The sequence below is a fragment of the Aptenodytes patagonicus genome, unplaced genomic scaffold, assembly GCF_965638725.1.
Source record: "Aptenodytes patagonicus unplaced genomic scaffold, bAptPat1.pri.cur scaffold_43, whole genome shotgun sequence".
In the NCBI taxonomy this organism is placed as follows: domain Eukaryota; kingdom Metazoa; phylum Chordata; class Aves; order Sphenisciformes; family Spheniscidae; genus Aptenodytes; species Aptenodytes patagonicus.
Window position 1 is genome coordinate 503,686 of NW_027472001.1, and position 25,145 is coordinate 528,830.

Genomic DNA, 25,145 nt, shown 5'->3' on the forward strand with positions numbered 1-25,145 from the left:
TTGAAAGATGAAACTTCTTACTTCTGCTACTCCCAAACAGCCTCGCAGCCCAGCAAAACCATACTGCAGGGAGGAAACCTTCACCATGCAAAGATGGGCACGCCACGGGAATACGTTACTCTCAAAGAACAGACTCTTTCAACCACTCTTCCTCTTGCTTACCAAAGTTCTGACACTGTTAGAAAACAACAACAACAACAAAGCGGGGTTCTCATTCACATTTTATTGAGCCCGTTATATCAGCCATTCAACGGTAGGTCCAACTCCAGCCCGAAGCCCAGAATAAGAAATGCCATCTTGAAGTTTCTGGAAGAAGGAAGGGCTTTGAAGCGGCAAGACCAGAGAACATTCATGAAGGCACTGTCGTGCAGGTACGCATCCCTGATCACAGACCAACTGCACCGTTACCTGAGTAAGTGATGCGCTCAGCTAACTTGCAGCCAGTGACGTCTGGAAAAGTAGCGCACGGTCTCTTGTTCATTAGCGCCGAGCACGTTGGTTGGAATTGGGTCTGCGAAGAAAACCATATGCAGTTAGTCTGGTTTATTCGAGTACATTAGGACAAGCCCAGTTCACGTTTACGAGGAATCACAGCAGGTCCCACCTGTCCCTGCAGACCCCAACACCACTCCTGTGCAGCATCCCGAGGAGCAGTAAGCGCAGAACAAGAAACCTTCCTTCAAAATAAGGCCCACAGCCTGCTCGAAATTTCAACAAGAGGCACAGAGCACCAGCTGAGAATAACCTCTGCTTTAACTATGCCGAGCTCCGCCGTCTCCATAAGGAGATCAGCTTCCAAATGAGCCCTAGCCCTAAAAACACACATCTTCCCTAGGGCAATGCAAGGTAAACACCAGAGCACAGGGACACCTGCTCATTCCGTTTAAGCTGATGGGGAGAAGGACAGAGGACTAGAAAGAGAAAAATAAGGCGAGAGAGGAGACAGGGGAGCCGAGAGAGAAAGACAGGTACAGGGAAAAGGCTAGAGAGATGGAGAAATCAAGAGAAATCGGGATGAGGAGCCCTGCAGAGAGATGGAGGAAGAAAAGGTACGGTCGGGGAGCAGGACAGAGGCATGGGGGGGCGGCGGGAAGGAGAAGCAGAAGGAAGGGGGGATAGAGAAAGACAGGGACAGGGAGTGGGGCATACAGGTGAAGAGTGACAAAGAAGGACAGAGAGCAGGACAAAGGGACTGAGAAATAAAGAGAGGGTCAGATTCGGACAAGGAGACCGAGAAGGGGGAAAAAAATGGCAATGGGCTGGAGCACAGAGATGGGCAGCAGAACAAAAGGAAAGAGAGACAGGGACAGGGGCAGGGAGCAGGACAAAGGGATGGAAGAGGGAAAAAAAATAGCGATGTGCTGCAGGACTGAGATGGCGGCATTAAAGAATTGACACGGGGAGCAGGCCAGAGTGACAGAGAGAGAAAAAAGGAACGGGGAGCAGGACAGCACTGGAAGAAAACAAACTGTGACGGGCAGCGGGACAGAGAGGCGGCCGGGGCAGCTGCAGGGGGCGAGCGGGGCTGGGGCGGCTCTGGGAGTCGGGGAGCCCGGTGCCTGTGCCTGGGGGGGCGGCGGTCTATCTCCGTCTCCTTCCCCGCCACAGTTCTCGGGTCACTCCCAGGGCTGCCCCGGCTGGGCCCGGCTCCAGCTGACCGGGAGCCCGTCGTACCGGGCAGTTTGGAGCCCCCCCACCATCCCCGGGCAGCCAGCGGGCAGCAGACATCCCCGCACCCGCACAAGGGCCTCGGTCACCTCACCGGTGGCCCCAGCCCTCACCTCAGCTGGGCCACTGCTGGAGCACAGACTGCACCTCCCGTCACCAACAGGGCTGCCGGGAAGCTGAGGCGGGGGGAATGACAGCTCCCGGCATGCCCCGGGACGGAACATGGTCGCCCGGCAGCCCCGTGCCCCAGGACTACAGCTCCCGGCATGCCCCGGGACGGAACATGGTCGCCCGGCAGCCCCGTGCCCCAGGACTACAGCTCCCGGCATGCCGCGGGGCACGCCTTCCTGCTGCCTGACCCTGCGGGGACACCGTCCCCCGGCTGGGCCCCGCCCCCCCGCAGGCCCCATGGCTGCCACCTCCGCGGGGCTGCCCAGGCCCTGGAGCCCTGGTGGAGCAGGGAGGAGGAGGAGAGAGGGACAGAGCGGCAGAGAGGGGTGGGGCAGGGCGGTGGGGTGCCCGGAGAGGGACGGGAGACGGACAGAGGGACAGGAGCAGGACAGAGGGACGGGAGCAGGACAGAGGGACGGGGAGAGCAGGGGGAGCTGGGCAGGGAGTGGAGAAAGGCAAACTACTGGTGAGGAGCGGGCAGAGGGATAGAGCGGGGAGGAGATGGAGGGGGAGGGGACAGGAGGGTGCAGGAATAAAAGTAGTGGTAAGCAGCAGGAGAGGGGGACAGAGAAGAAGAAGGGCAGGAAGGAGGACAGAGGGACGGACTGTCACAGGCAGGGTGAGGGAGCGGGCCAGGGGTCAGAGAGAGGGAAAAGGCACGAGGAGAGCGGAGTGAGAGAGATGGGGCAGGGAGCAGGACAGAGGGGCAGAGGGGAGAGAGAAAGGGAGAGGCAGAGACAGAGAGCGGGACAGAGAGCAAGAGAAGGATGGGAAACAATCCAGAGAGACTGAGAAACAGAGGGATGTGGATGAGGACAAGGAGGCGGAGAAGGACAGAACAGCGATGGCCTCCAGGATGGAGACGGAGGAAGAGCAAAAGGCGATGGGGAGCAGGACGGAGGCCCAGAGGGGAGAATTCGCCAGTGAGCTCCTGCCCATCTCAGTGAGCACAGCGGCAGCTATGCCCGCAATTTTGAGGTCTGCCACAAACCTACAGGTGCCTCAGTGCGAAGCGCGGAAGGTAACCTCCGGGTGCAAACCCTTCTCCTGCCCAAGCCCTTGGTAGGCAGCCAGAGGGGACGAGCCCGAGGAATTCTGCCACTAGAAGGAGTGCTGCCAGCTGGCCGGGAGGGAGGAGCGGATGTATGACCTGCCTGCGTGCTGTGTCCCCACATTGTTCCCCAGTGTCTGCGGCGCTGCTTATACACCGTAATTGTAGAGTTTTGCTGCAGACGCTGACTTGGGGGCAATGCTAGGCAGAAGGGCGTGTTGTTTCCAGTCCCCCGATGGGTTCAGACAAGGCAAAACCTTTGGCGATAGCTGTCCCAAGTCCCCTCGGCGTCTGGGGCTTTTCCTGTCACCCCCTGCCTTTTTATACAGGTTTCTCCTCCCCTTTAGCTGGGGAAAGATAGGGAGCAGCAGTCGCTGGCTGACCGTACGTGGGTGGTGAGGAACAAGAGCAACAGAGAGGGCCTCTGGTTTTAGAGGGCCTCTGGTTTTAACGTGACCTAAAATCAGAAGCGTCTTCAATCACGAGTCCGCACCGGGACCTGCAAGAGAGCTGTAGCCATCACTGCTGGAGCAACAGTAGCCCTCCACAGCAACGAAAGACAGCGTCTCTTTCCGTGCCTCAGAAAGAAAGGCCCGACAACAAAGGCCATCACTGCTGGAGCAACAGTAGGCCTTGGTGCAGGCCGGTGGTGAGGGCACTGCCTGCGCTGGGCAACTCCCCGCTCCCCTTCCCCTAGGGACCAGCCAGCCCTTGCTGCTCCTCACAGGAGGGACTGTTGGCTGGCCGCCTGCATGCTGCCGCATGCTCTTCAGATATGGCCCAGCAAGCGTCCCTGGTCCCTCTCCACCTCCTGTCTCCAGAAGAGAGAGCTCTGTCCCTTCCTTTTGCTGCAGCAGCAGCTCCCAGGCCCTTCTGTCCCAGCTCTCTGGTGTGAGAGCTGGGCAGGCAGGCACACAGAAACCTTCCTGGCTTTTTTTTGTGCGTGTCGGAATGTCACGGGCAGGCACCGGGTGTAAGTGTTTTGCACGAGTCACTTCTGCTTGCTTTTAAGACCCTTTTTTGGTACTGGTCTTTCAGGGAAGGCTTATGCAGGCGAGAAGACAACCTCTCCTGTAGTGCTGAGGAAGGGAGAGAAGGCGGCAGGCAGGTTTCCAGCATCATGTGCTCGGCTGTGAGCCGTCAGCAGCAGGATGGCACGGGCTGGCCTGAAGCCCCTTCCCGGGGCTGGTGCTCGCTTCCCCATTCACTTCCCAAGGCAGAGGCCAAGTCAGAGGGGCACTGAGGGGGCTGCGCAGACCACTGTCCCCCCCAGCATCACTGTCTCCCTGGCACCCAATCTCATCCACCCCTTGCTTTGACTGAACAGGGAGAAGAAGAGCTTTGGCCTCCGCGGGACCTGGTGGTGCTGGCTGGTAGCCCTCCTCCCCTTCACAGTCCTGCTCTTGGCAGTGCTCGTGCTTCTCCGGTAGCACGCTGCCTGGCCCATGGCGACAGCTGACGGGACCGTGGAGCCCGGTGGAGGAGGGCTGTTTGTGAGCCAGGGTTCCCAGCCCGGGGAGGTTTCCTCGCCACACGAGAGGCTGCACAGCTCTCGTGCCAGTCCCAGGAGGCGCAGCACCTCCTGCTGACTCGCTGCGAATGACCCCTGCCTCCTCTGGCATCGCCCTGGGAGAGTGGTGGCACTTGGGCCTAGTGCTTCGGCACAACCGAGAACGCGGTCGTGCAGCTGCGTGAGGCTTGATTGCTGCTCCACCACGGTCTCTCTGATGGCTTCCGCTCTGCCACCTGGCAGCTGTGGGGCAGCCTAGGTATGTGCCCTGGCCTCCCTTTCCATTGGGAAACCCCGGCTGCCGCCAGGGATGAGAGGCCTGGCTCCACGTGCTGGAGCTCTCGCACAGCCCAGGGAAGAGGGCAGCTCAGGAGCCGCTGTCTCTGCCAGAGGCAGGCCACCGTCCATGACAGGCACTGTGTGGATGGAGGGATGGGAGAGCTGGAGGGCTCCCCTGTCTGAGCTGGGGCAGCGGGGGGCTTGGGGAGGGATCAGGGGAGCAAGAAAGGAGCGAGCCTGCTGGGAAGATGGCGACAGGCTGTGTAGCTGCAGGGGAAGGACCAGTGGTAGCAAAGAGCTGTGTGTGCCGGCGGCAGCTGGTCCTTGGGAACGGGGGAAGCAGCTGGAAATTCAGCAACAGGTCGCTGCAGGAGCCTCCCTTCGGCACTGTCCTCGAAGAAGTGGGGTGGCGCTGGCCGCCTCTGAGTCGGTGGCTCAGCGTCAAGGAGGGAGCCTGGGTCACGGTGGCAGCTGCTCAGCAGGCGATGACATATGGAGGATGTCACTGTTAGCTGATTGTGTCGCTTGAGGACAGCTGACGGGTAAGCGATGAGCTAGAGAGGAGGCCACTGCTGGGTGACTGTGAGCACTCCCGTGAGGGCAGAGGGCCAGTCGTCCCGCACAGAGGCCCCGGGCTCACTGTGCAACTCGCACTGTGCGGTGAGGTCCTCGTCCTCCTCCCAGCGGGGCACGGCCATCTTCTCCTGAGGTACCCCGTGTGCCACAGGGCGCTGACAATGGCTTCTGCCTGGGAGAGGAAACATCACCGCTCAGGCCTGGAGAAAGCAGCAGTTTTCCTCCCCAGACTCCTTGCTGAGGTCTCCCCCAAGAGCGACAGTCAGACTGTCCACGGAGTGTTGCTCTTTGCAGATATTTCAGGTGGGGTGACACGAGCCGTTTTGGGACACACCGGGCCCTTTGGAGCCCCGCCCCTGCCCCTCAGGCAGAGTGGCCATCTTGTCACTGCTGGGATGCCCAAAGAGAGCGGGATGGGTTATCTTGGGTGGTCAACCACAGCTGCCACCAGCACTGAGCCGGGGCATGGGAAGGTGTGACCTACAGGCTCTCGGGCCAGGCAGCGTGGAACTGGCTGCCAGGTCCTTTGGCCCACGTGGGCATTTCCTGACTTCTGGGTGCCCGTGTTACAGGTTTCACTGCTTTGACGGAGAAATTCATCCAGAGGAGCGGCGCAGACAGAGGCACCGATGAGCTGGCGCAAACCCTCAATTACTACCTGTGTGACATTTTGGAGGGTAAGAGCCATGCTGCAGGACTGTCTGGCATCGGGCCGTGAGGCTGCTCATGGAGGGTGGAGGCAGACCTGCTGGGCAGCCTGGTCCTGCCTCCTTTGAAGGGCTGGAGCTTTCTGTGGCCCGGAGGAACAGGAAGAGCAGCCAGGGTCTCCTGGCGAGTCAGGACCAGCGCAGGTCCTTTCTGCTCCCCACTGTGGCTGAGGAGGCACCCGCTTTCTCAGCAGCCACCTCTGTGTCTCTGGCGTGAACACCCGGCTCAGTGATGCGTTAGGGCCCAGAGCAGGCTGAGGGCATCCAGCAAGTGCCAGCGCGAGAGTGACCTGAGGGTGCTGGCACTGACGTGTGTGTGCGTGTGCGAGACCCTCACGAGCCCCTTTTCACAGGGCACATCTTGACCCTTCCGAGCTGACCGTGAGCACATTGTGGCCACCCCTTTGGCAGCACTTGTAGAGCAAAGCAAGAGAGTCCTCAGGGATGATGAAGGGTGTGGAGCATCTCTCCTGTGAGGAAAGGCTGAGAGAGCTGGGACCGTTTAGCCGAGAGAAGAGAAGGCTCAGGGGGGATCTTAGTAATGTGCCTAAAACCTGAAGGGAGGGTGCAAAGAGGACAGAGCCAGGCTCTTTCCAGCGGTGCCCAGTGTCGGGACCAGAGGCCACGCCACGGGCACGCACTGAATCACAGGAGGTTCCCTCTGTACGTCAGGAAACGCTTTGACTGTGAGAGTGACTGAGCGCTGGCACAGGTTGCCCAGGGAGGTTGCGGAGTCTCCCTCCTTAGTGCTCCTCTCTGGGCAGAGGGGCTTGCTCCGTGGCTTCTGGAAGAAGGTGTCCACATGACTCTTCCTTTCCTTCCCTCTGTCCACAGAGATGCTGATTTTTGGAGGAGACATCTTGAAGTTTGCTGGTACGTACTTAGGACGACGATGCCCACGTCTAGTCATCTGCAGCATTTAACTGTTGTGGCGGCCATTTGCTCTGCTCTCCTTCTCAGGAGGCTCTGTGCAGCACCTTGAGCCAGCTTTCTGGCCAGGCATGCACCCCGCCCTTTCTCCAGGCTTCTCTTTCCCCCCGGGCCTGCCTGCGGTTTGGCTTTGGCAAGGGCTGTGGCTCCCCTCACTCTGCCCCCACTTGTAGGGCCCTGGGCTGGGGGTGGGGGCAAAGAAGCGCTGAGAGGAGGAGACCGCCTAGAAAGCGCAGCCCAAAGGTGTGTGTTGGGGTGGTGGTGAGGGGCAGGGAGGCCCTGGTGGTGGCGGAGCTCGGGCTGCCAGGCTGCGAGGCGGGGAGGATTCCCTGGTGTGCTGCAGCTGCAGAGGAGCGCTTGGGGCAGGGGGTGCCACCGCTGCCGGCTGGCTGCTGCTGTGGCTGGCCCGGGAGAGGAGAGGTGTCCCGGTGCCATCGTCCTGGAGGACCATGCCCTCCCACAAGCCCATCTTCCTCAGCACATTGGCCGGTTTCTGCTGTCCCTGCCACTGAGCGTAGGTCGGGGAGAGTCAGGTCTCAGCAGAGCCTTTACCTTCCCCTCGCTTTCCCCAGGGGATGCTGTGCTGGTGCTGTGGAGAACAGGACCCCAGGAGCTGGCTAAGACCATCAGCCTGGTGCTGCAATGTAGCTGGCAGATCCAGAAGAAGTGTGGGAGTCGTGACACGCACGTGGGTCAGAAGGTCCAACTGAAGATAGGTACGGGCGCTGTGCCAGGCGCAGATCCGTGGCACTCTCCCGTGCCATAGGGTGCTTCTCACGGGCAGGGAACGCGGGGATCCCTACTGGGGCTAGTGCCAAAGGAAAGCATGTCCTGCGAGCATTCAAGGGGCCAGCTGTAGTCGGAGTGGGGATGGGAGACCAGGACTGCTGGCTTTGCGTGCGTTTGCAGATGCAGAGGAAGCTTAAAGGCAGAGCGGGTGTCAGATCAAGTATTAGGGTCTTTGAATGCCTGCTTTAGCACAGACGTCTGCGGGAGGTAGTTCTCCTTTCCTTTTTTTCAGGTGGGGGCGGCTTTGCATCCTTTCCCCTGCTGGATTCTCCCCTGCCTTTCACAAAGAGCAAAGGGGAACTGCTTTGCATGCGGCTGTGAGAAGGGCTTTGGCAGGCTGTTGTGTTTTCTCAAGCAGACAGCTCCAACCTGCCTGCACGTAAACGGAGCAGGCGGTGATCAAGCCCGCTGGTTTGCTGGGCTTCTGGGGCAGGCAGCTGGGCAAGATGCCCGGCACTCTCAACACATTGTCAATGTCACCTTTGCTTGTCTCTTTCTAGACACCCGTTTCAGGGACCTGTGTCAGTATCCCCCCGAGTAGGACGGAGGACGCCCTCCCCTTCCATAAAGCCCGTCTCCCCACTGGGCTTCAGATTAGCTTCTGACCAGCGGAGATGCTGGGGACTGTAGAGCTCAAAATGTTCCCTGTGTCAGTTCTGCTTCTCCCTCTCTCTCTCTCTCTCTCACCAGGGATCTCTGCAGGGTCCATGAGCCTCCTGACTGTCGGAGACAAGAGGCGGCAGTACTTCTTGATCTGCGGCCAGGCCCTGGGTGAAGTTTGTGAGGCTGAACAGCTTGCGAATGCAGGTGAAGTTATCCTCTCAGCCACCTCCTGGGAGCTCTGTGAGCAGCACCGGCTCAGGACCAAGCGTCTTGCAGGCAAAAGAGCTGTGAAGGTAGGTGGATGGGACGGCCTCTAGAGCGATTCCGAGGGCCCGGACCTGGGCATGAATGAGGGAGGTGTCAGAAGGCCGAGGAGCTGAATGTGGAGAGAGCTGTAGCTGTGAAAGCGGGCAGGCAGCTGAAGCTCTTGTCCTTCCATCTCGGGGGTAACGGTGGGCTGGGCTCGCTTGGTTTGAGGGGTCGGGAGGCACTGGAAGGGTTTTGGCCCCACCAGCAATGTCCTCTGTGGGTCATGGAGCTGTTGTTGACAGCTGGGGGATGCTTGGGTGATACCTGCCCAGCTCCGGTGCTTCTGAGGAAGTACTTGTGTCCCATCCAGCCAGGTGGGCTTGTTGTGCCCTTTTCTGGGCAGTGACGGTGGAGGGCAGGCTCTGTCCCCTGGACTCCTGGGGAGGCCAGTGGCAGTGCTTTCATTCTGTGTGTCTCCAGGTTACAGGCATGGATTGGATGTCTTGGTCAGAATGCCAAGACGCTTTACGCAAGCTTGTACAACGCTCAGTGAGCCACGGCTTGGAAGGGGAAGGTGGGTGCCAACTTCACCTTGTTCTGTGATTGCCCGGAAAGGTGGGGCCTGGCTGCTTCAGGGGCCAGAGAGGAACCACCTCCGCCCTCTCCCCCCTTTCGGATAGCACTCCTGCTTTTGGCCCTCCTGTGCCTCAGCTGGGGCAGTCGCTGCTGCTGCCTCCTCCTTCCAGGGGACAGCTCTGCCCCGAGCATCTGGAGGTGGCAACATGAGCAAACGCAGAAGACTCTTTCTCCCCCGTTTCCAGCGCCAGCCCCTGCTTTCCAACACCTCGTAGTCCCATCCTCCCAGCGACCAGCTGCATTTTCTCTCCTCAGGCGCCATGAGGCCTGCTTTTCTCTTGCCCAATGATTATGATGCGGAGGAGGTGCTTAGGCAGTACATACCAGAAGCTGCTCTCAGGAAGGTACGGCCAGGCCGCCACTGCTGGGGGCTGCATTTTTGGAGGGTAGAAGAAGTGGTGCATTGCAGAGATGGAGTCTTCACGAAGACAGACAAACAAAAGAAAATGCACCCTGAGACAACAACGCGGGGAAACTGAGCCAAGGAGCACCGGTGCTGCACCATTGTGTGCGTTGTCCTCAGAGAGACACGGGTGGCGGGAGGCGGACTTCTGTCTCTCTGTCTTTTCCGTGGGTATGGTGCTGGAGGTGCTGCGGACATGATGGTGGCATAAAGGGGAGATTCCACTGAAGTCCCTAGAGCATCCCTGAGGGTCGGCCCTCATGCCCATACCTGTCCCAAGATGGGGTGTTACCGGAGCACCTTTCTCTCCTTTGTCATTTGTGTTATGATTCGGCATCTGCCTGCCGCAGGCTGGGCAGCCTGCCGGCCGTTTGCACTGAGAGGAGGATTTATCCCTTCCTCCGGTAGTACCTGCTATTGCCAGTACGCCTGCCGTCCCTCGGTATCTGGTGTGGGCAGTAAGCCCCCAGGAGAGCAGGCTGGTGAAGCCGTCGTGCTCTTGTCTTCCAGCTTGATGACAGCGTGCCGCTGGACCTCTTCTCTGAGCTACGGCCAGTCACCAGCCTCTTCATCCAGCTGCGGCTGGCTGAGGATAAAACCACAGTGGAAGTCTACACGATCCTCCACAATGCCAGCAGGATGATGCGAGAAATCCTCTGTCCTCACAAGGGCGAACTCAACAAAGTCCTCCGGTTTGATAAAGTGAGTGTGGGGGAGCAATCGCCTCCCCCCACGCTGAGAGGGTGGGCAGTGAGCAAGAGGGAGAGACTCCCTCTTAGGCATTGTAGCAAGATGTGCTGCATCTGTCCTTGGCAGGGCTGCACGTTCCTCTGTGTGTTTGGACTCGCTGGAGAAAAGCTGCCCTACGAGAGCCTTCACGCCTTGCAGAGTGCTATTCAGATCTTCAACTCGTGCTCCACAATGCTCGGGGAAAGAGAGTGAGTGTGTGGCGGGGGTGAGGGGGGTGCATGCTGGCTGGGACGGCGCAAGGGGGCTTACCAGAAAGAGACGTGCCTTCCAGCTTGCCCTCCCTTGTCCCTGGCAGGAAGGAGGCAGTGCCCTGAGAGGTGGCAGGTGACCCCTGGGCTTAGCCCACGGCAGCCAGGCCGAGTCCCTCCGAGCACACCCTGCTAGCCACCGCGCTGGAACGAGCCCTCGCAAGGGCGAGAGGCTCCTTGGTGTCAGAGGCAGGCCCTTCTGGGCGACTGGCCCATGACCAGGGATGGGGCCCAGCCACCTGATCTCAAGATGCTGTCATGGCAGGCGGTGCCATCGTGGGCGCCTTCCTCCCTCCCTCCCTCTTTGCTCACGAGAGGGCTGTGGCCTTCTGCAGGTCGCAGCTCAGGGAATGTGGCCTCAGGGGAAGTGTCCAAAACTTGCTGCATGCGCTCTACCCCTGTCCCTTGTCCCTTGCAACCCGGGTATGTTGCGCCCCTGAGCTCTCCAAGTCCCCGAGACCCGTGCTGGCAGGGCAGGATGGCAGGTGGCCCAGGCTAGCGCCGAGGGGAGGTGCGGGAAGGGATGAAGCCGGGCGGGCTTCATGAAGGGGCGCTGCTGAAGCCGCACTCTTTCCCCGTGTGCCAGGGCAGTGTCTGTTGCAGTTACCAGCGGGACGGTGTTCTGCGGACTCACTGGCCACCCTGTGAGATATGAATACACAGGTACGAGGCGTGTGTCTGAGGTGCGGGAGGCTGTCGTGGGCCTGCTTCAGCATAGCAGTCTGGAAGAGGAAGGTGGGCTGGGAGAGGGCTTGCCCAGCAGCCCGTCAGGAACGGCCCAGGCAGCTCTGGTCCTGGCCTGGGGCGGGAGAATGGGCTCCGTGGCCGGTTGTTCCCCTGAGTTCTCCTGACCCCGCCGTGGGGTTGGCCTGTGCCGGAGGTGAGGCAGCCATTGGCCTGGAAGGGTGCCGTGGGGCTGGTGGCACCGGCACACCAATGCGTGCTCTCTCTTTCTCTCTCTGGCAGTCATTGGCCAGAAGGTGAATTTGGCAGCCCGGATGATGGTGCACTACCCCGGGCTGGTGTCCTGTGATGCAGTGACCTACGCCACCTCTCGGCTGCCCCCTTACTACTTCAGGGAGCTGCCGGCGAGAGAGATGAAAGGCCTTAGGCATCCTGGCACTGTCTACCAATATGTGGGGATCCCCGAGGAGAGGTGAGTGTCCTCTGAGAGGGCTGGATGAGGGGACGGTGGCACCGAGGGTGCAGCCTTGGCCAGCAAAGAGGAGTTCTGCAGAGAGAGACCAAGCTGGTCTCCCTTCCCTGTGGCTGAGAGGGTCGGAAGCCCTCGCGTGGGAGGCTTTTTGCCTTTCTCCCCTGCTGTCTCCTGCTGGCTCTGTCCAAATGGCTTTCGACTGTGCTTTCCGTGCTGTGCTTGCTCCAGCCCATGCCCTGGTAACGCTGACCCAAGGAGGTTTTTGTCCCAGCTGCTTCTGAGCAGGAAGCTTTGGGCCAGTCCGGTTCCCATGGGGAAACGTGGACCATCGGGACACTCTTCCTCATGTCTTCCTGCTGAAATCTCAGCTCTTCCCCCGGGCCAGGAGTTGACCCCCTCTTTGGATGAGGGTTTGAATGTTAACATTGCCGTCTCTTTGAAACTACGGGAAGACTTGAGCCAAAGGTGCCAGGTGCTTGGCATCCCAACCCGTTCAGTGACACAAGTCCTCCTTTCCAAGGCACTTGTTTTTCTTGGCCAACGTGGTAAATGTCTGCTAGCCAACAGCACACCCTGGCTTCTCTCGCGTGTCTCCGATTTCTCTGGGTATGGCCTCTGGTGATGGACTCTCGATACGTTCTCCTGCCGCGCCGTGGCCATTGGGCTTCTTTATGCTTGCAGCTGTCCTAGCGTGCAGCTCGAACGTTGGCTAGGGGAGCGTGCAGGGGCTAACACGCTGCTCGAAAGAAAAGCAGGTACCCGAGGAGCAGCACGTCCTGCCCCTCCCTGCCAGGCTGCTTCTCTACGTCCCTTGGCTTCTCACCAGCTAATTGACTTGTGTTTTCTGTTCCCCTGTTTCTAGCATATTTGGCATGGCTCTTACCAAGAAGAGGTCCGAGTACGTCCCATTGCTGGGTAGGTGGAGAACGCCTTGCTCTTCTGAAGCCGTTTCTTCCCCTTGGTAACTTTTAGTGCCACGCTGGGAAGGGAGAAGCTTTTGCCAGGGACGGTGTTGCCTGCAGCGGCCCTAAGGAAGTGCCGCCTGTCTTGGTCACTACTTGGCTGATATCTTTGGGGTGGAAAGCAGGGTGAGGCGCCTGGTGCTCCCTGCCGTGCTCCAGACCTGGTAGGAAGGTTCCTTTCAGCTATGGAGCTGCTCACCCCCTGGGGGCTAAACTGATCCCTGTCTTTGGGATCAGGAAAGAGATTTCCTTCTGCCAGACTGACAGAGAGTCTGGGTGGTAGGTTCTCCCCCTGGTAATCCTCAGCGTTCCTTTCTTGGCAGCATCTGGGTGTAGATATGGAAATGCCAGGACACACGGGATGCCTTTAATCACTCGGTGTCTTGCCGGATGCTTTGGGCCTTGTTATGGGTTAGGCCTGGTAGGCAGCTCAGCCCCACAGAGCCGCTCGCTCCCCACAGTGGGATGGGGAAGAGAATCGGAAGGGTAAAAGTGAGAACACTGGTGGGCTGAGATACAGGCAGCTTAACAGGTAAAGCAAAAGCTGCGCACGTGCGCAAGGCAGAATCGGGCACTCGTTCACTGCTTCCCATCGGCAGGCAGGTGTCTAGCCATTCCCAGGAAAGCAGGGCTTCATCATATGTAATGGTGACTTGGGAAGACAAGCGCCATAACTCCGAATGTCCCCCCTTCCTCCTTTTTTCCCCCAGCTTTCCTTGCTGAGCACAGCATCATATGGTATGGCAATAGGCCTGTGGTCAGTTGGGGTCAGCTGGCGCAGCTGTGCCCCCTCTCAGCTTCTTGTGCACCCCCAGCCTGCTCGCTGGCGGGGCGGCGTGAGAAATGGAAAAGGCCTGGACGCCGTGCAAGCATTCTTCAGCAATAACTAAAACATCGTTGTGTTATCGACACCAATGTTTGGTCGCAAATCCAAAACACAACACCATACGAGCTATTCCTGAAGAACATTAACTCTAGCCCAGCCAAAACCAGTACAGGCCTGAAGACGCTGCCTTAACTCCCGGGAAGCGCTCTGTGGCTCGTGGTACAGCAAGGAGATGCTTTGAGCCTCTTTGGGACATAGCTGCCTGCAGCGACTCAAATCATCCCTTCCAGTCTTGTGCTGGATCACTGTGGGGAGTTGCATGGGGCCGGCTGAATCTCTGTGCCTGTGGGAGGGGAGGGGTGCGGGGCAGGGAAGAGGGCATGGGAGCCGCGCGGTGGGGCAGGCGGGCCCACTACTGCTCTGAGGAAGGCAGAGGTGCAAAAGCTGGGATGAGCGGGCGGGAAGGAGGCCTGGGTGCAGGCAGGCTGGCGGATGTAGTGGCGGGGAGGGAAGCTGTGGTGGAGGGTGCCAGCAAAAGGGACGGCTCTTTGCTTTTCAGCACGCGCCAGCAGCTCGTTTTCTTGTTTGTCTTCCCAGGTCGGGAGAAGGAGATTGACCTCTTTGTCAGCTGCTTGAAAGCCTATAAGGCTTTAGGAGAAAGGCACATCCTGGCATTTGAGGGCCCGATGGGCTCCGGAAAGAGCCACTTACTTACTGAACTGGCCTATTTAGGCCAGGCTGCTGGCCACAGGTACAGGTTTTTGACCTGCAGCTTTGGGACACTGCCCCTGCCCGTCCCCTGGCAGCCATGGAACACTCCAGCCCCTCTGCCAGTGCGCCTGGCCCTTGGGCTGCAGCCTCCCGAAAAAGCCTCCTGGAGACACTCGCTAGGAGCTCCTGCGTGCTCTGCTCCCGCCTCTGCCTCTTTGGGGAGTTGGAGGTGGCTTCTTGAGCCATGGCCTTTCCTCCTTCACCTCTGGGCCAGGCACAGACAGAAGGAAAGAGCTCAAGCTCAGTGCTTTTCATCTGACTCCAGACCCAACAGACAGCAGGGCGGCCTGTCTCAGAAGCCCTGCTTGCCCTCTGCGTGTTTCCCAGAAGGAGCACTGGGGCAGAAAAGCCTTCCCGTGGTCTGGGAGGCAGACTGCTAAGGTCTGGAGCCCAAAGGCAAACTCACCGCTTGCTCCATCCTTGCCTCTTAGCCCCGTGAGTTCCTCTGCAGGGGGGACGTAACGAGACCTGGGCTGGCGCTGCGGAGACACAGGGCCTGGACCTGGCTCTCCCAGTGGCTTGGCAGCAAGTGCCCCTCTGTGCCCTTTCTCGTAGGAGGAGTGAAAAGCTTGGCCTTCTCTGGGAAGCACTTTGAGATGGGTGGCTGAAGAGCTCCCCCCAAGGGCATCTCCACCCCTTTTGTCTTAGAAGGCTTGGGCTGTTGGGGATCTCAGTCCCTTTTGCTTTTGCACGGCAGGGTAGTTGCCATGGAACTGCTAGAGGTCAACGTGAGGCAGTCCTTCTCTGCCATCCGTACGCTGACGGCCAGGGCCCTGGGCCTCCAGGACTGTGAACTGTGCAGTGACAGGCAGTGCATGCTGCAGACAAAGCTCCGAGGGACAATCGAAGAGAGCAGCTATTGCCTCCTCAATGACGTTTTCCTTGTCAAGGTGAGCGCGAGAGGCCTCTCTGGCCCTGGAGAAGGCCTTCTCACGAGCTTTTCTGGGTCTGGCGTCGGGTGGGCACGCTGCTGGGAGTGCCTTAGCTCAGGGGTGGGAATCGCAAGGGTCCTAGCACACGTTTCCCATTCCTGGGCCCGGGGGGCTCCCTGACTGTGGTGAGATCATGTCCCGTGCTGCACCTGGCAGTGCCCGGTGCCTTGTTCGGCACCCTGGAAGTGGCATTGGAGAGAGGCTGGTGCTGACCTCGTGCTGAGGTCACTGCTGTGTGAGTGCTCTGCTCCAGTCAGCCCAAGATTCCCACAGCCAGAGAGCCAGCTCTTCAGCCCACCCCCAAGCCCCAGCTCTGCCAGAGACCCTCAGCAGAGGGCCTTCGCTTTAGGCTCCAGGTGAAGTCCCCCCTGTGGCTCCTTGCGCCTGTGTTGGGGAGAGGGAAGGTGCTGAGGCCAGCAGAGGCGGTTTGCTCTGTGGTCTTGCTCGGTGGGTAGGTGTGCCCTAGCCCCGGAGTGATCTTTCTCCCTGACTCCTTTTCTGGCCAGTTTCCCGTTTCGGACAAGGTTCGCGAGATGCCTGAAAGTCAAAGGAAAACGGAATTGCACTCGACTTGGGCAAAAGTGCTAGAGAAGGTGAGCATTTCTCCTCCTTCCTCCTGGGTCGGAGAAGGAAAACAACCCTGCCGGCTGTGGGCTCTGCACCACAGCGTGTGAGCGGGTGAGAGGACCAGGCATCTGGGTTATCGCCATTCAGGGCCTGAGAAACCCCCCACCTCCTCCCCGCAGCCCCACAAGCACACCCAATAACTTTCCTCCCGCAAGGTGTGCCCTGGAGGAGGAACGATGTCTTCTGCATTCCCTTGCCCAAGCTCCCTCCTTCTGCAGGGCAAGTGATGTTAGGTGTGACCTTAAAGTCTCCAAGAAATTAAGAGTCAGTAAGCTTCTGAGCAGGGAAGTGGTTGGGGAGAGACATCAGAGCATCCTCTCAAGAGACAGAGGCTAAATCTCCTCCCCGGAAGACACTTGAGAATCCACCGGACTGCCCTCAGAACACCCTGCTTTTTTTCAGGCCATTGGAGCAGAATTTGGCATATTTGTCATCGACAATGCCCATTTCATCGACCCTGCCTCCTGGAGTATCATGTCACCCCTGCTCCAAGACGTCTCCCTCTTCACGGTCATGAGCTTAGCTCCAGGCTACGCGCGAACAGAGAGCTTTTGCAAAGCCGCAGCAGAGAACACAACATCCCAGCAGATCACCTGTCTTCACCTGGACGAGCTGAAACCTTCAGCCATGGTGCAGAAAGTCTGCCAGGGCCTTGGAGTGGTCAGCATCTCCAGGGATCTAGCGAGGTAAGTTCGAAGCAGGGGAGCTCTTCCTGAGGGCTTGAACCTATGCAGACCATGGAAGGGACTCACCTCCCCAGGAAAGGGAGCGCAGGGCCGCTAGAAGCATCAGTGCCTCTAGCAAGTACTGGGCGCGGGTTGCTTTTTATGCCTCGCCCTGGCAGGTGGGAGCCGAGAGTGGGCAACTCCCTCGGCACAGAGCGTGGGAGGTGTCAGCCCTTCGCTGTTGCACAGGGAGGAAGGGAGGAAGGGAGGAAGGGAGGAAGAGTCCCAAGCCCAAGCGTGGCTGGGGTGTGAAAAGGCCTTGGTCTAGGTGGCCAGGCTGTGGGGGAGATTCCCCGGGGCAGAGGTCTGCCCTGCTGCCAGAGAGGATCTAGGCTCCCGAGGAGAGGAAAGGCAGGGCTTGCTGCTCTGTGCTTTGGGCATTGTCCGCAATTCTTTTCCGATGGACTTCCGTGAAGGCTGGGGGTTCAGGGGGGCCCAAAAGCTCAAGCCAGCGGGAGGACCGTCCCTTTCAAAAGTGAGGTGTAGCTGTGACGAAGATGCTGGCTACCCTGCTATGCCCGAGTTACTCGCCGCCCACCTGAACTGTGTTTCACCTTACTTTCCTTGTGGGGGTCACTGCCGGGTCTGCTCCTGTCCAGGTTCCTGATCCAAAGAAGCTTGGGGGTCCCCTATTACTGCGAGGAGCTGCTGCGCTGCCTTTGTTGCAACGACATGCTCTTGTTCCGCAACCGGAGGCGGGGTGAAAAAGCAGAGGACAACTGGGAGAACCTGATCAGTAAGCACCTTTGCTGCTGACTAGAGAGTCGCTGTGGCGCGTTGTCTGCAGCACAGTCTTGCCCTGTCGTTCCCCCATGGATCTGGGCAGAGTCAGATCTTGCAGCAGTGCAGAAGTTGGTCTGGCGGAGGTTGTGGGCTCCTGTGTGCCTCGCTGTTGGGACAGCCAAAGCAGGGGCTAGCGAGTTCTGGTGGCTTGGAGGGGCCTAAATTCTTGGGGCGGGGGTTGGGGGGCTAAACCAGAGGGGAAATTGTTCCGGAGCACATGTGTTTCTGGTGTTCCTTAGGCATTCTAATGGGCACGTAATTTACCTTGCCCAAACGCCAGCTCGCTTGAGAACAAACCCCAGCTTGGGGTGAGGGACAGGCCCGGGAAACTTGAATCCAAAACCATAAATCCCCACAAGGGTGCTGGTAACGGAAGAAAACGGTGGTAATGCCACCGAGAGAGCAATGCCAGCCAGAGTGCCGTGGCCTTGGGAACAGCCAGGACTGACGCTCCGTTTTGCATGACCACCGGCAATTTCCCTGGCTGCGGATGTAGCGCTGTTGAAGGCAGCAATGCTGCTGCTTTCTGTCCCAGGGCGTTCAGTCGCCCCCTGGGAAGTCTGGAAGCTTTGACTGAGGGACTGTTTGGGATAGCTGGTCTGAAGGCAGAACATCTTTGGGAGGGCTGTGCAAGGAAACTGTTTTGCTCTGCTTAATGACCCACGTTCAGCGCAGGCAGGTCAGCGCGCCCACACTGGCCCGTGTAAGGTGGGACTTGTCCCATCTCAGGTGAAGTTTGAAATGTTTGCAAGCTGCAAGTCACTTTGCAAATTGCCTTATTCGTGCTCTCCTGCTCCACCCAGCTTCTGCAGTCGAGGCTTCAGCCCTCGCAGCAACCTCGAGCTCCAGCGCGGGGAATGATGGCAGGGTCTGCATCATCAGACCAGACGTGAACCTGGAGAACACCATGCTGCCCGCCAGCTTGAAAGGTGAGGGGCCGAGCGCCGCTCTGCCGGCTCGCGGCTGTGCTGGGGCCCCTTCCCGGGGCATCGGCTAGAGGGAGGCTGGGCATCTGTGTGCTGCAGAGTCACCCTCTCAGCTTGGGGGCTCTGCTGGGAAGGTGGCTCCAGTCCAACCAGGAACAGGCCTGGGGTTGCGGGCAGCCCTTTCCCCCTCCTGGGCGTGGACCAGCCGTGAGCGTGCTGCCTGCTTTCCAACAGCGGGTAGGAGAGAAAAGCTTACTGGTGCAGCACTAAAATGGCTCCCTTTTCTCACAGAAGCAAAGCCTTTGCTGGGAAAAATCTTTGACTTGCCTCTGACTCGACTTTGAACGTGGCTTCTACCTCGCTATTCTCTTTTTAAGTTCCCCAGCTAGCGCTGGTCTCAGGGCACTTAATCCAAACCAAACCCGTTTTTTTTCTGTGGATTGCCACGGAAATTCCCCCGTAGCCAGGGGAGCTGGATGGGGGAACTGTCAATGAGTGTCTCTCCTCTCTAGCCATAGCCATTTGTATGAACCTTGGAGAAGCGTCATGCTAAAAAGTTGTTTTGTCCAAAAAAAAAAGACGACAACCAAAAGAAAGGAATAGTATCGTCTGGCCAAGTTAAGACAACTGTTGTGGGGAGCTCTGAGTCCACCTCTGATGTGGGGAAAGTTCTCTGTTCTCTCTGCGCACTACTCCAGATCTGGTAGGGCGCATCATGGGATGCATGTACCTGCTGGATCCTGCCCTCCTCACCCTTGGTGGAGGAGCGTTTGTTTGAGCGTCTTGCTCTTCCCCAGGCCTTGTGGCCTGCGATTCCAACAGGAGCGGAGCCGTTTTGAAGACGCCTACCCTGGGTTGCGATTGCCCAGCAGGTGCAGTCCCGAGGAGAGGAGGCCAAAGTCGACCCCGTTTCATGTGTTGAAACTTTCCAGCCTCTCCAGCCTCAGCATGGGGAACAGGCAAGAGAGAGACGTGTTGCTGCTTTTTGACAGAGATTGCGCTGGCTCAGCTGGACCGGATAAAGCCGCTGAAGCAGATGGTTTTGAAGTTTGCAGCTGTCATCGGGCCAGTGTTTACCACCCAGCTGCTGTCGCACATCCTTCCCACTGGCGTCAGGCCCAAGATGAACTGCTTGTTGAACACGTTGGTGAGCGACAACATCCTTAAGCGGCTGAAAAGCACAGAGGTGCCAGAAGATGTCCAAGATCCTACCAAGGGGCCAGCCACCTCTCTGCGGGCAGAGCGTGGTAAGTGGTAGCAGTAAGGCGGACAAGGGAGCTCCCAGCTGTGTCCCGGCGGGGCTCCCCAGGGCATGGTGCGCTTCCCCCCGCCAGTGATGGGTGGGTGGAGCTCAGGCAGGCATGGCTGTTCGGGATGGGTTGTTCAAAGATCTTACAAGTCAATCTCAAAGCACACTAGCTTTGCACCGGAGGGAAGTCCGCACCAGCCGTCCCAAGTGCCTCTGCTCCCCTGCCTCCAAGCACTGCTCACAGCGCAGGCATGGGAGGGCTTGTGGAATCCCTGACATCCTCTCCCAGCCGCCTGCAGCGTCCAGATCAAAGATGCCCTCCAGAGTGCCCCGGGGCCTTTGACAGGCTTTTACTCGGCTTTGATTCCCCTGTGGCCCAGGGCGGGAAGCTCAGGAGGCTGGGAACCGCCTTGCCAAGAGCGGGGAGAAAGCGCTGGCCGGGGCTTGCTTCGGCTGGCGGCAACATCCCCAGCTCCTGCCTGGAGTGCAGCTGAGCACTGTGTCCCCAGGGCTGTGCTAGCGTCAGCAAGGCGAGCGGGCCCTTTCTCCCCGTGCTGCAAGGCTCGGTGTGCAGCAGCGCTGGTTCTCTGCCGAGGATGTGCATGACTTTCATACCCCGGCTGGGACGGCCCTGAGCCCTGGCCCCAGCTCGGGCTGCCGCAAAGGCCCTTTGCCTTGCAGGTGTGGAGAGGCCCTCTCTGAGCAAGACGACTGTGGAGCAGCAGTCTGGCGTCCTGGCCTTCTGTGTCCTGCTGCTGCGAGAGGCTGCCTATGAGCTGTGGCCCGAGAGACAGCGGGTCGCCTTGCACTGCAAGTGTGCCGCCTTCCTGGAGCAGCACGCGCACAAATGCAAGAGCTGCAGCCAAGGGGACTTTGTTGCCTTCCACCGCTTCGCCGTCACCAGCACCCAGGACGGAGGGAGCCCTCATGGCCCTGCTGCCCAGGGCGACTCCCGCAGCTGGGAGGCCTTGGTGCTTGCAGGAGAACAGCTGAAGAGGGCTAGGACCCACGGCACTGAGGGTATGCTGTGTACCATGCTCTGCAGCCCGGGCCCTCCTGGAGGCCAGGGGTGTGTGCTGGGGATCGGGTGGGAGTAGATCTGCTAGGGATGAGCCCAGGAGGTGAGGACGACCACTGCAGACTTTCCTCAGTCTGTTGGGACCCTTGCAAGGATCCTTGCAAGCCCGCTGGGAAGAGCAGCTCTTACCCCCGGGGTACGCGAGGAGGTGTCTAACCCCCTGTTTTCTTTCCAGATGCTGCAGATGCTCTGCAGCAGCAGCAGGCTTTCAGGGAGGAGGATTTTGGGTGAGCAGACAAGGTTTTGATTATTTTTGAAGCCAGTGAGCTCAGGGTCTCCAGAGGAGACAAAGGAAGCGGCAGCATTTGGCTGCCGGTTGTGACTCTAGCTTAGGGGAGAGGCTTTCTGTGCGGTGGGAGCTGGGAGGAGATGGCCACGGCGATGAGAGAGTGCTTGAGGAAGCCCGTGGGCTCAGAGTGATCGTCACCCTCCACTGGAGCAGCCCTTGCTTTGCAGTTCCTCCAGAGTAGCGCTGCAAACTCTGCAGGGGAGAGGGACTCGAGTGCTTTGCCTGTGGGAGGTGACAGAAAGCCCAGCTTGTCTTTTTCTCCCTACCTACAAAGCACCTGTATGAGTCCTGCCTGCCCGTGGCCTCGTGCTCTGCTTTGAACAAAGGGCTTTTGATGCCGTCTCTGTGGGGAGAAGGACCAGTATAGGTGATGCCCGTGTATTCTGTGCTCTCTTCTTCCCCTGGGAACTGTCCTCTGACTAGTGTGGCAGGGCGGTTTCTGGCAAAGAGCGAACAGACAACTGAGCTGCCCAGCAAGACCGACGGGAAGCACAACGGCACATGTGAATGCAAAGCCATCGTGGAATCGGTGCTTGTGCCTTTGGCTCGCCACTACAAGGCAATGGGCGATGCTGCCAGAGCCTTTTACTACCTTCTGGAGTGCGCAGCTGCCTACCTGCATGTCTCCAACAGCTACATGGTGAGTTGCCCTGCTTGCCAGGACCCACTGTGCACGGAGTCCTCTCAGTCGCCTGGCTCTGGGCAGGACAACTTCCCCGTTGCAAGAGGGCATGCCTTCGCGGGGCCTTGGAAGGGAAATGCTGGGTCAGACCCTGACTTCTTCCTCCGGTTTGCCTCTTCTGCGGCAAGAGACACAGGGCACTGTGCCCTTAGCACGAGGAGCATTAGCAGGGAGGCGGTCTGAAGGATCACTGGTGCCTGTGCTCTGAGCCAGGGTGACTGTGTTTGAGCGGGCATCACCAGGGAGAGAAGCAGGCTCTCTTAAGACAGATGCCAGAGGCAACGGGGGAGGACAAGGCTGGCCATGGGCTCTGCACCCACGCTCACCTGCTCTCTGTGTGCTTGCGCAAAGGCCCTCATGAAGCTGAACGAAGCGGAGGTCCTGAGGAGCTCGGTAGAGAAGAAAGTGAATGTGATAGCCCGCTTTGAAGAGGCCACCTTCTTCAGCCTCAAAGGGGAGGTAAAGAGACGGGGAGGTCTGGAGGGACCGCCTGGGGGACGCAGCTGGATGCCTTCCCCAGTTGCAGTGGATATCCCTGGCATCTCCAGCCACTGGCAGATTCCTGCAGTCTCTTGGGCAACTACTCCATATCGGGATGATTCCCTTTTCCTGTGCAGGTCTGCTGTCATATGGGACGCCTGAAGCTGGCAAAGAAAATGATCAGGAAGGCGCTGAGCCTGCTCAAAAGGCAGTTTCCCCGGACCTCCGTTGGAGCCTTTGTCAAGCCGCAGCTGGAAAAGTTTCAGTGTGCCGCTTATGTTGCCAGAAGAGCATCCTCCCTTCCGCAGGAGGCCCGGTAAGAAGCAGAACTGAGAACCCGGGAAGGAAGAGCCATTTCCTACCTGGTCCCAGGCATCTGGGCCCAGACCTGCCTAGACTTGAGGCCACACCTAACCTGACACATAGGCCTTAGCAGGACCGAGGCGTTAAGGACCGATGTGCGGGTAAAACAGGCAACGACAGAGCCCCACGCTCCCTCCCCTCCCTGCGCAGTCATGGGAACAAAGCACGCCTTTTGGTACAAAGCAGCTTGCAGCCGGGGATGTGGCTGCTGACACGTGTTGGCTGCGGCAGGGGGTTGGTGGTGACTGGGAAGAGAGCGCTGTAAAGAGGGAGTAGAGGCTGAAGAGGGGCAGGGGTCTGGAGGCAGGACCGGGACATGGGGAAGGAGCAGTAGGTGGAGGTGAGGTGTGAGAATCAGGAAGCTCAGGGGCCGATACCCCTTTTCCTGCTGGTTCCCGGCTTTGCTTGCCCCCCCCCCCCCCCGGCGCTGTAGTGCCAACGTGCCCTCTCGAGCGGTCAGCTTCCCCCGGCAGCACTTCTTTGCCCCCTTCCGCTCTGGCAGCCCTCTCTCCATCAGCTCCCTTTCCTCCGAGGAGGTGTAACTGGCTTGTCCGCCGCCCTGCTTTCCCCCGGCCCTGTCCGATTTAGCACTGTACAGCTAGAGCCTCTGGGCCCAGCAGTTTCTCTTGTGTGGCAGGAGGAAGAGGCTAGCCTGGCTGCTGCGGCAGAGCTGCTGCCTTTCCTTACTGGAGCACCTCTTCAGCCTGGAGGGCACTTCCAGCGGACGGACGTTCTCCCGCCTGGCAGCGCGCATGAAGGCCAACACGGACAGGGCGGCAGACTCCTATCGGGCAGCAGACTCCCGCCACAGATAGACTTAAACCAGAAGGGTGGAGCTGAAGTCAGCTAATTACACATCTCCTCCATGATGACCTTTGTTGTTGGGCCTTTCTTTCTGAGGCACGGAAAGAGACGCTGTCTTTCGTTGCTGTGGAGGGCTACTGTTGCTCCAGCAGTGATGGCCTTTGTTGTTGGGCCTTTCTTTCTGAGGCACGGAAAGAGACGCTGTCTTTCGTTGCTGTGGAGGGCTACTGTTGCTCCAGCAGTGATGGCTACAGCTCTCTTGCAGGTCCCGGTGCAGACTCGTGATTGAAGACGCTTCTGATTTTAGGTCACGTTAAAACCAGAGGCCCTCTCTGTTGCTCTTGTTCCTCACCACCCACGTACGGTCAGCCAGCGACTGCTGCTCCCTATCTTTCCCCAGCTAAAGGGGAGGAGAAACCTGTATAAAAAGGCAGGGGGTGACAGGAAAAGCCCCAGACGCCGAGGGGACTTGGGACAGCTATCGCCAAAGGTTTTGCCTTGTCTGAACCCGTCGGGGGACTGGAAACAACACGCCCTTCTGCCTAGCATTGCCCCCAAGTCAGCGTCTGCAGCAAAACTCTACAATTACGGTGTATAAGCAGCGCCGCAGACACTGGGGAACAATGTGGGGACACAGCACGCAGGCAGGTCATACATCCGCTCCTCCCTCCCGGCCAGCTGGCAGCACTCCTTCTAGTGGCAGAATTCCTCGGGCTCGTCCCCTCTGGCTGCCTACCAAGGGCTTGGGCAGGAGAAGGGTTTGCACCCGGAGGTTACCTTCCGCGCTTCGCACTGAGGCACCTGTAGGTTTGTGGCAGACCTCAAAATTGCGGGCATAGCTACCGCTGTGCTCACTGAGATGGGCAGGAGCTCACTGGCGAATTGCAGCTCGGTTCGGGAACGGCAGGATGGCAGGGGCTTCATTCAAGGAGCTTCCAGTTGCCTGCAGGAGCTCTGCATATGCAGATTTTCCTCTGGCACCCTCCTTAGCACACAAGTTCCACGGCCACCACAGAAACATCGGGCATGCTGAGCTTACAGCTGTGCCACGCCTTCTGGCCCAGAAGCTTCCATTTCGTCACACAGGTGTTAAGCAGGACTGGGGTCCCTCTGGCTGCAGGTAACGGCCTCCCTGCTGCCAGCTGGGACCGTCAGTATGTGTGGCATCTACTACAGTGGCCAGTTATGCCTTCAGCTAGGAAGGCTGTGGCTGTGCCGCAAACAACTGCCTTCCTCCTTACGTTTCTGTCTTACAGAGTATGGAAATAGATGTCCAGCTGGCTGTTTGAACGGTGCAGGTTTTCACCGGCACTGGCGTGCACTGCTGGCCTCAGACTAGCTCCTTGCAAACTCCACCATCTTTTCCGCCCTTTCACAATGGTATATATATTGCAAACGGACACCTGCAAACGCCTGAGAGTAACATAAAGGCTTGGTGGAAAAGTAAAATAAAATGAAATAAAATAATCATATCTATTTGTCCATAGCCGCTTCTTCTTCTTCCTCCCTCTTTTTCCTCTCACCCATTCTTTCTTCTTTAATTTCTGCTCGGCTTCTGTTTCCAGCTACGCTGTGCCTGGTCTCTCTCTGAAGCCCACCCTTGCAAACCACCCACCTCAGAGCAGTTCTCAAATTTTTCCCATTGATCTTTGCCTGTCTCAGTAGCTGGAAGCAAAACAAACTCCAAAGCTTCTGTTAAACTCTGGGTGCGTGGCCGCATGGATGTGAAGAGACTGAAAGTTGGTACTGAGTCAAGCCAGAGCCGGGAGGAGCGTTCAGTCGAGATTTTTGCAGTGGGCTTGCAGAGGACGCAGACCCAGGTAGACGCGCTTCTGGATAGGCTCCCCCTTGACATCCAAGCCCTCGCACATGGGAAGCGAATCTTTGTAGGCCAGCTGTTATTCTTGTACGGTTTCGATCTA

General features: G+C 58.7%; 1 protein-coding gene and 1 long non-coding RNA gene across 2 annotated transcripts; one reads left to right on the forward strand and one right to left on the reverse strand.

Moving 5' to 3' along the window:
- Positions 1-203: 203 nt before the first annotated feature.
- LOC143173285 (uncharacterized) lies at positions 204-1,843 on the reverse strand. Its single transcript, XR_012997515.1, has 3 exons — positions 1,782-1,843; positions 409-511; positions 204-306 (listed from the first exon to the last, which is right to left on the reverse strand). It is a non-coding gene; the product is annotated as an uncharacterized LOC143173285 (long non-coding RNA).
- Positions 1,844-4,927: 3,084 nt separating this feature from the next.
- LOC143173261 (adenylate cyclase type 10-like) lies at positions 4,928-23,301 on the forward strand. The gene is given in 26 exon segments (XM_076363475.1): positions 4,928-5,080; positions 5,284-5,400; positions 5,402-5,558; positions 5,828-5,932; positions 6,797-6,835; positions 7,465-7,608; positions 8,372-8,577; positions 9,014-9,107; positions 9,425-9,513; positions 10,083-10,274; positions 10,389-10,510; positions 11,157-11,233; positions 11,537-11,726; positions 12,589-12,641; positions 14,112-14,265; positions 14,983-15,175; positions 15,724-15,810; positions 16,247-16,530; positions 17,169-17,305; positions 18,165-18,281; positions 19,271-19,525; positions 20,209-20,547; positions 21,326-21,534; positions 21,928-22,035; positions 22,194-22,372; positions 23,057-23,301. Coding segments are annotated over 26 exon segments (3,978 nt in total). The 3' UTR covers positions 23,235-23,301.
- The last annotated feature ends 1,844 nt before the right edge of the window (positions 23,302-25,145 follow it).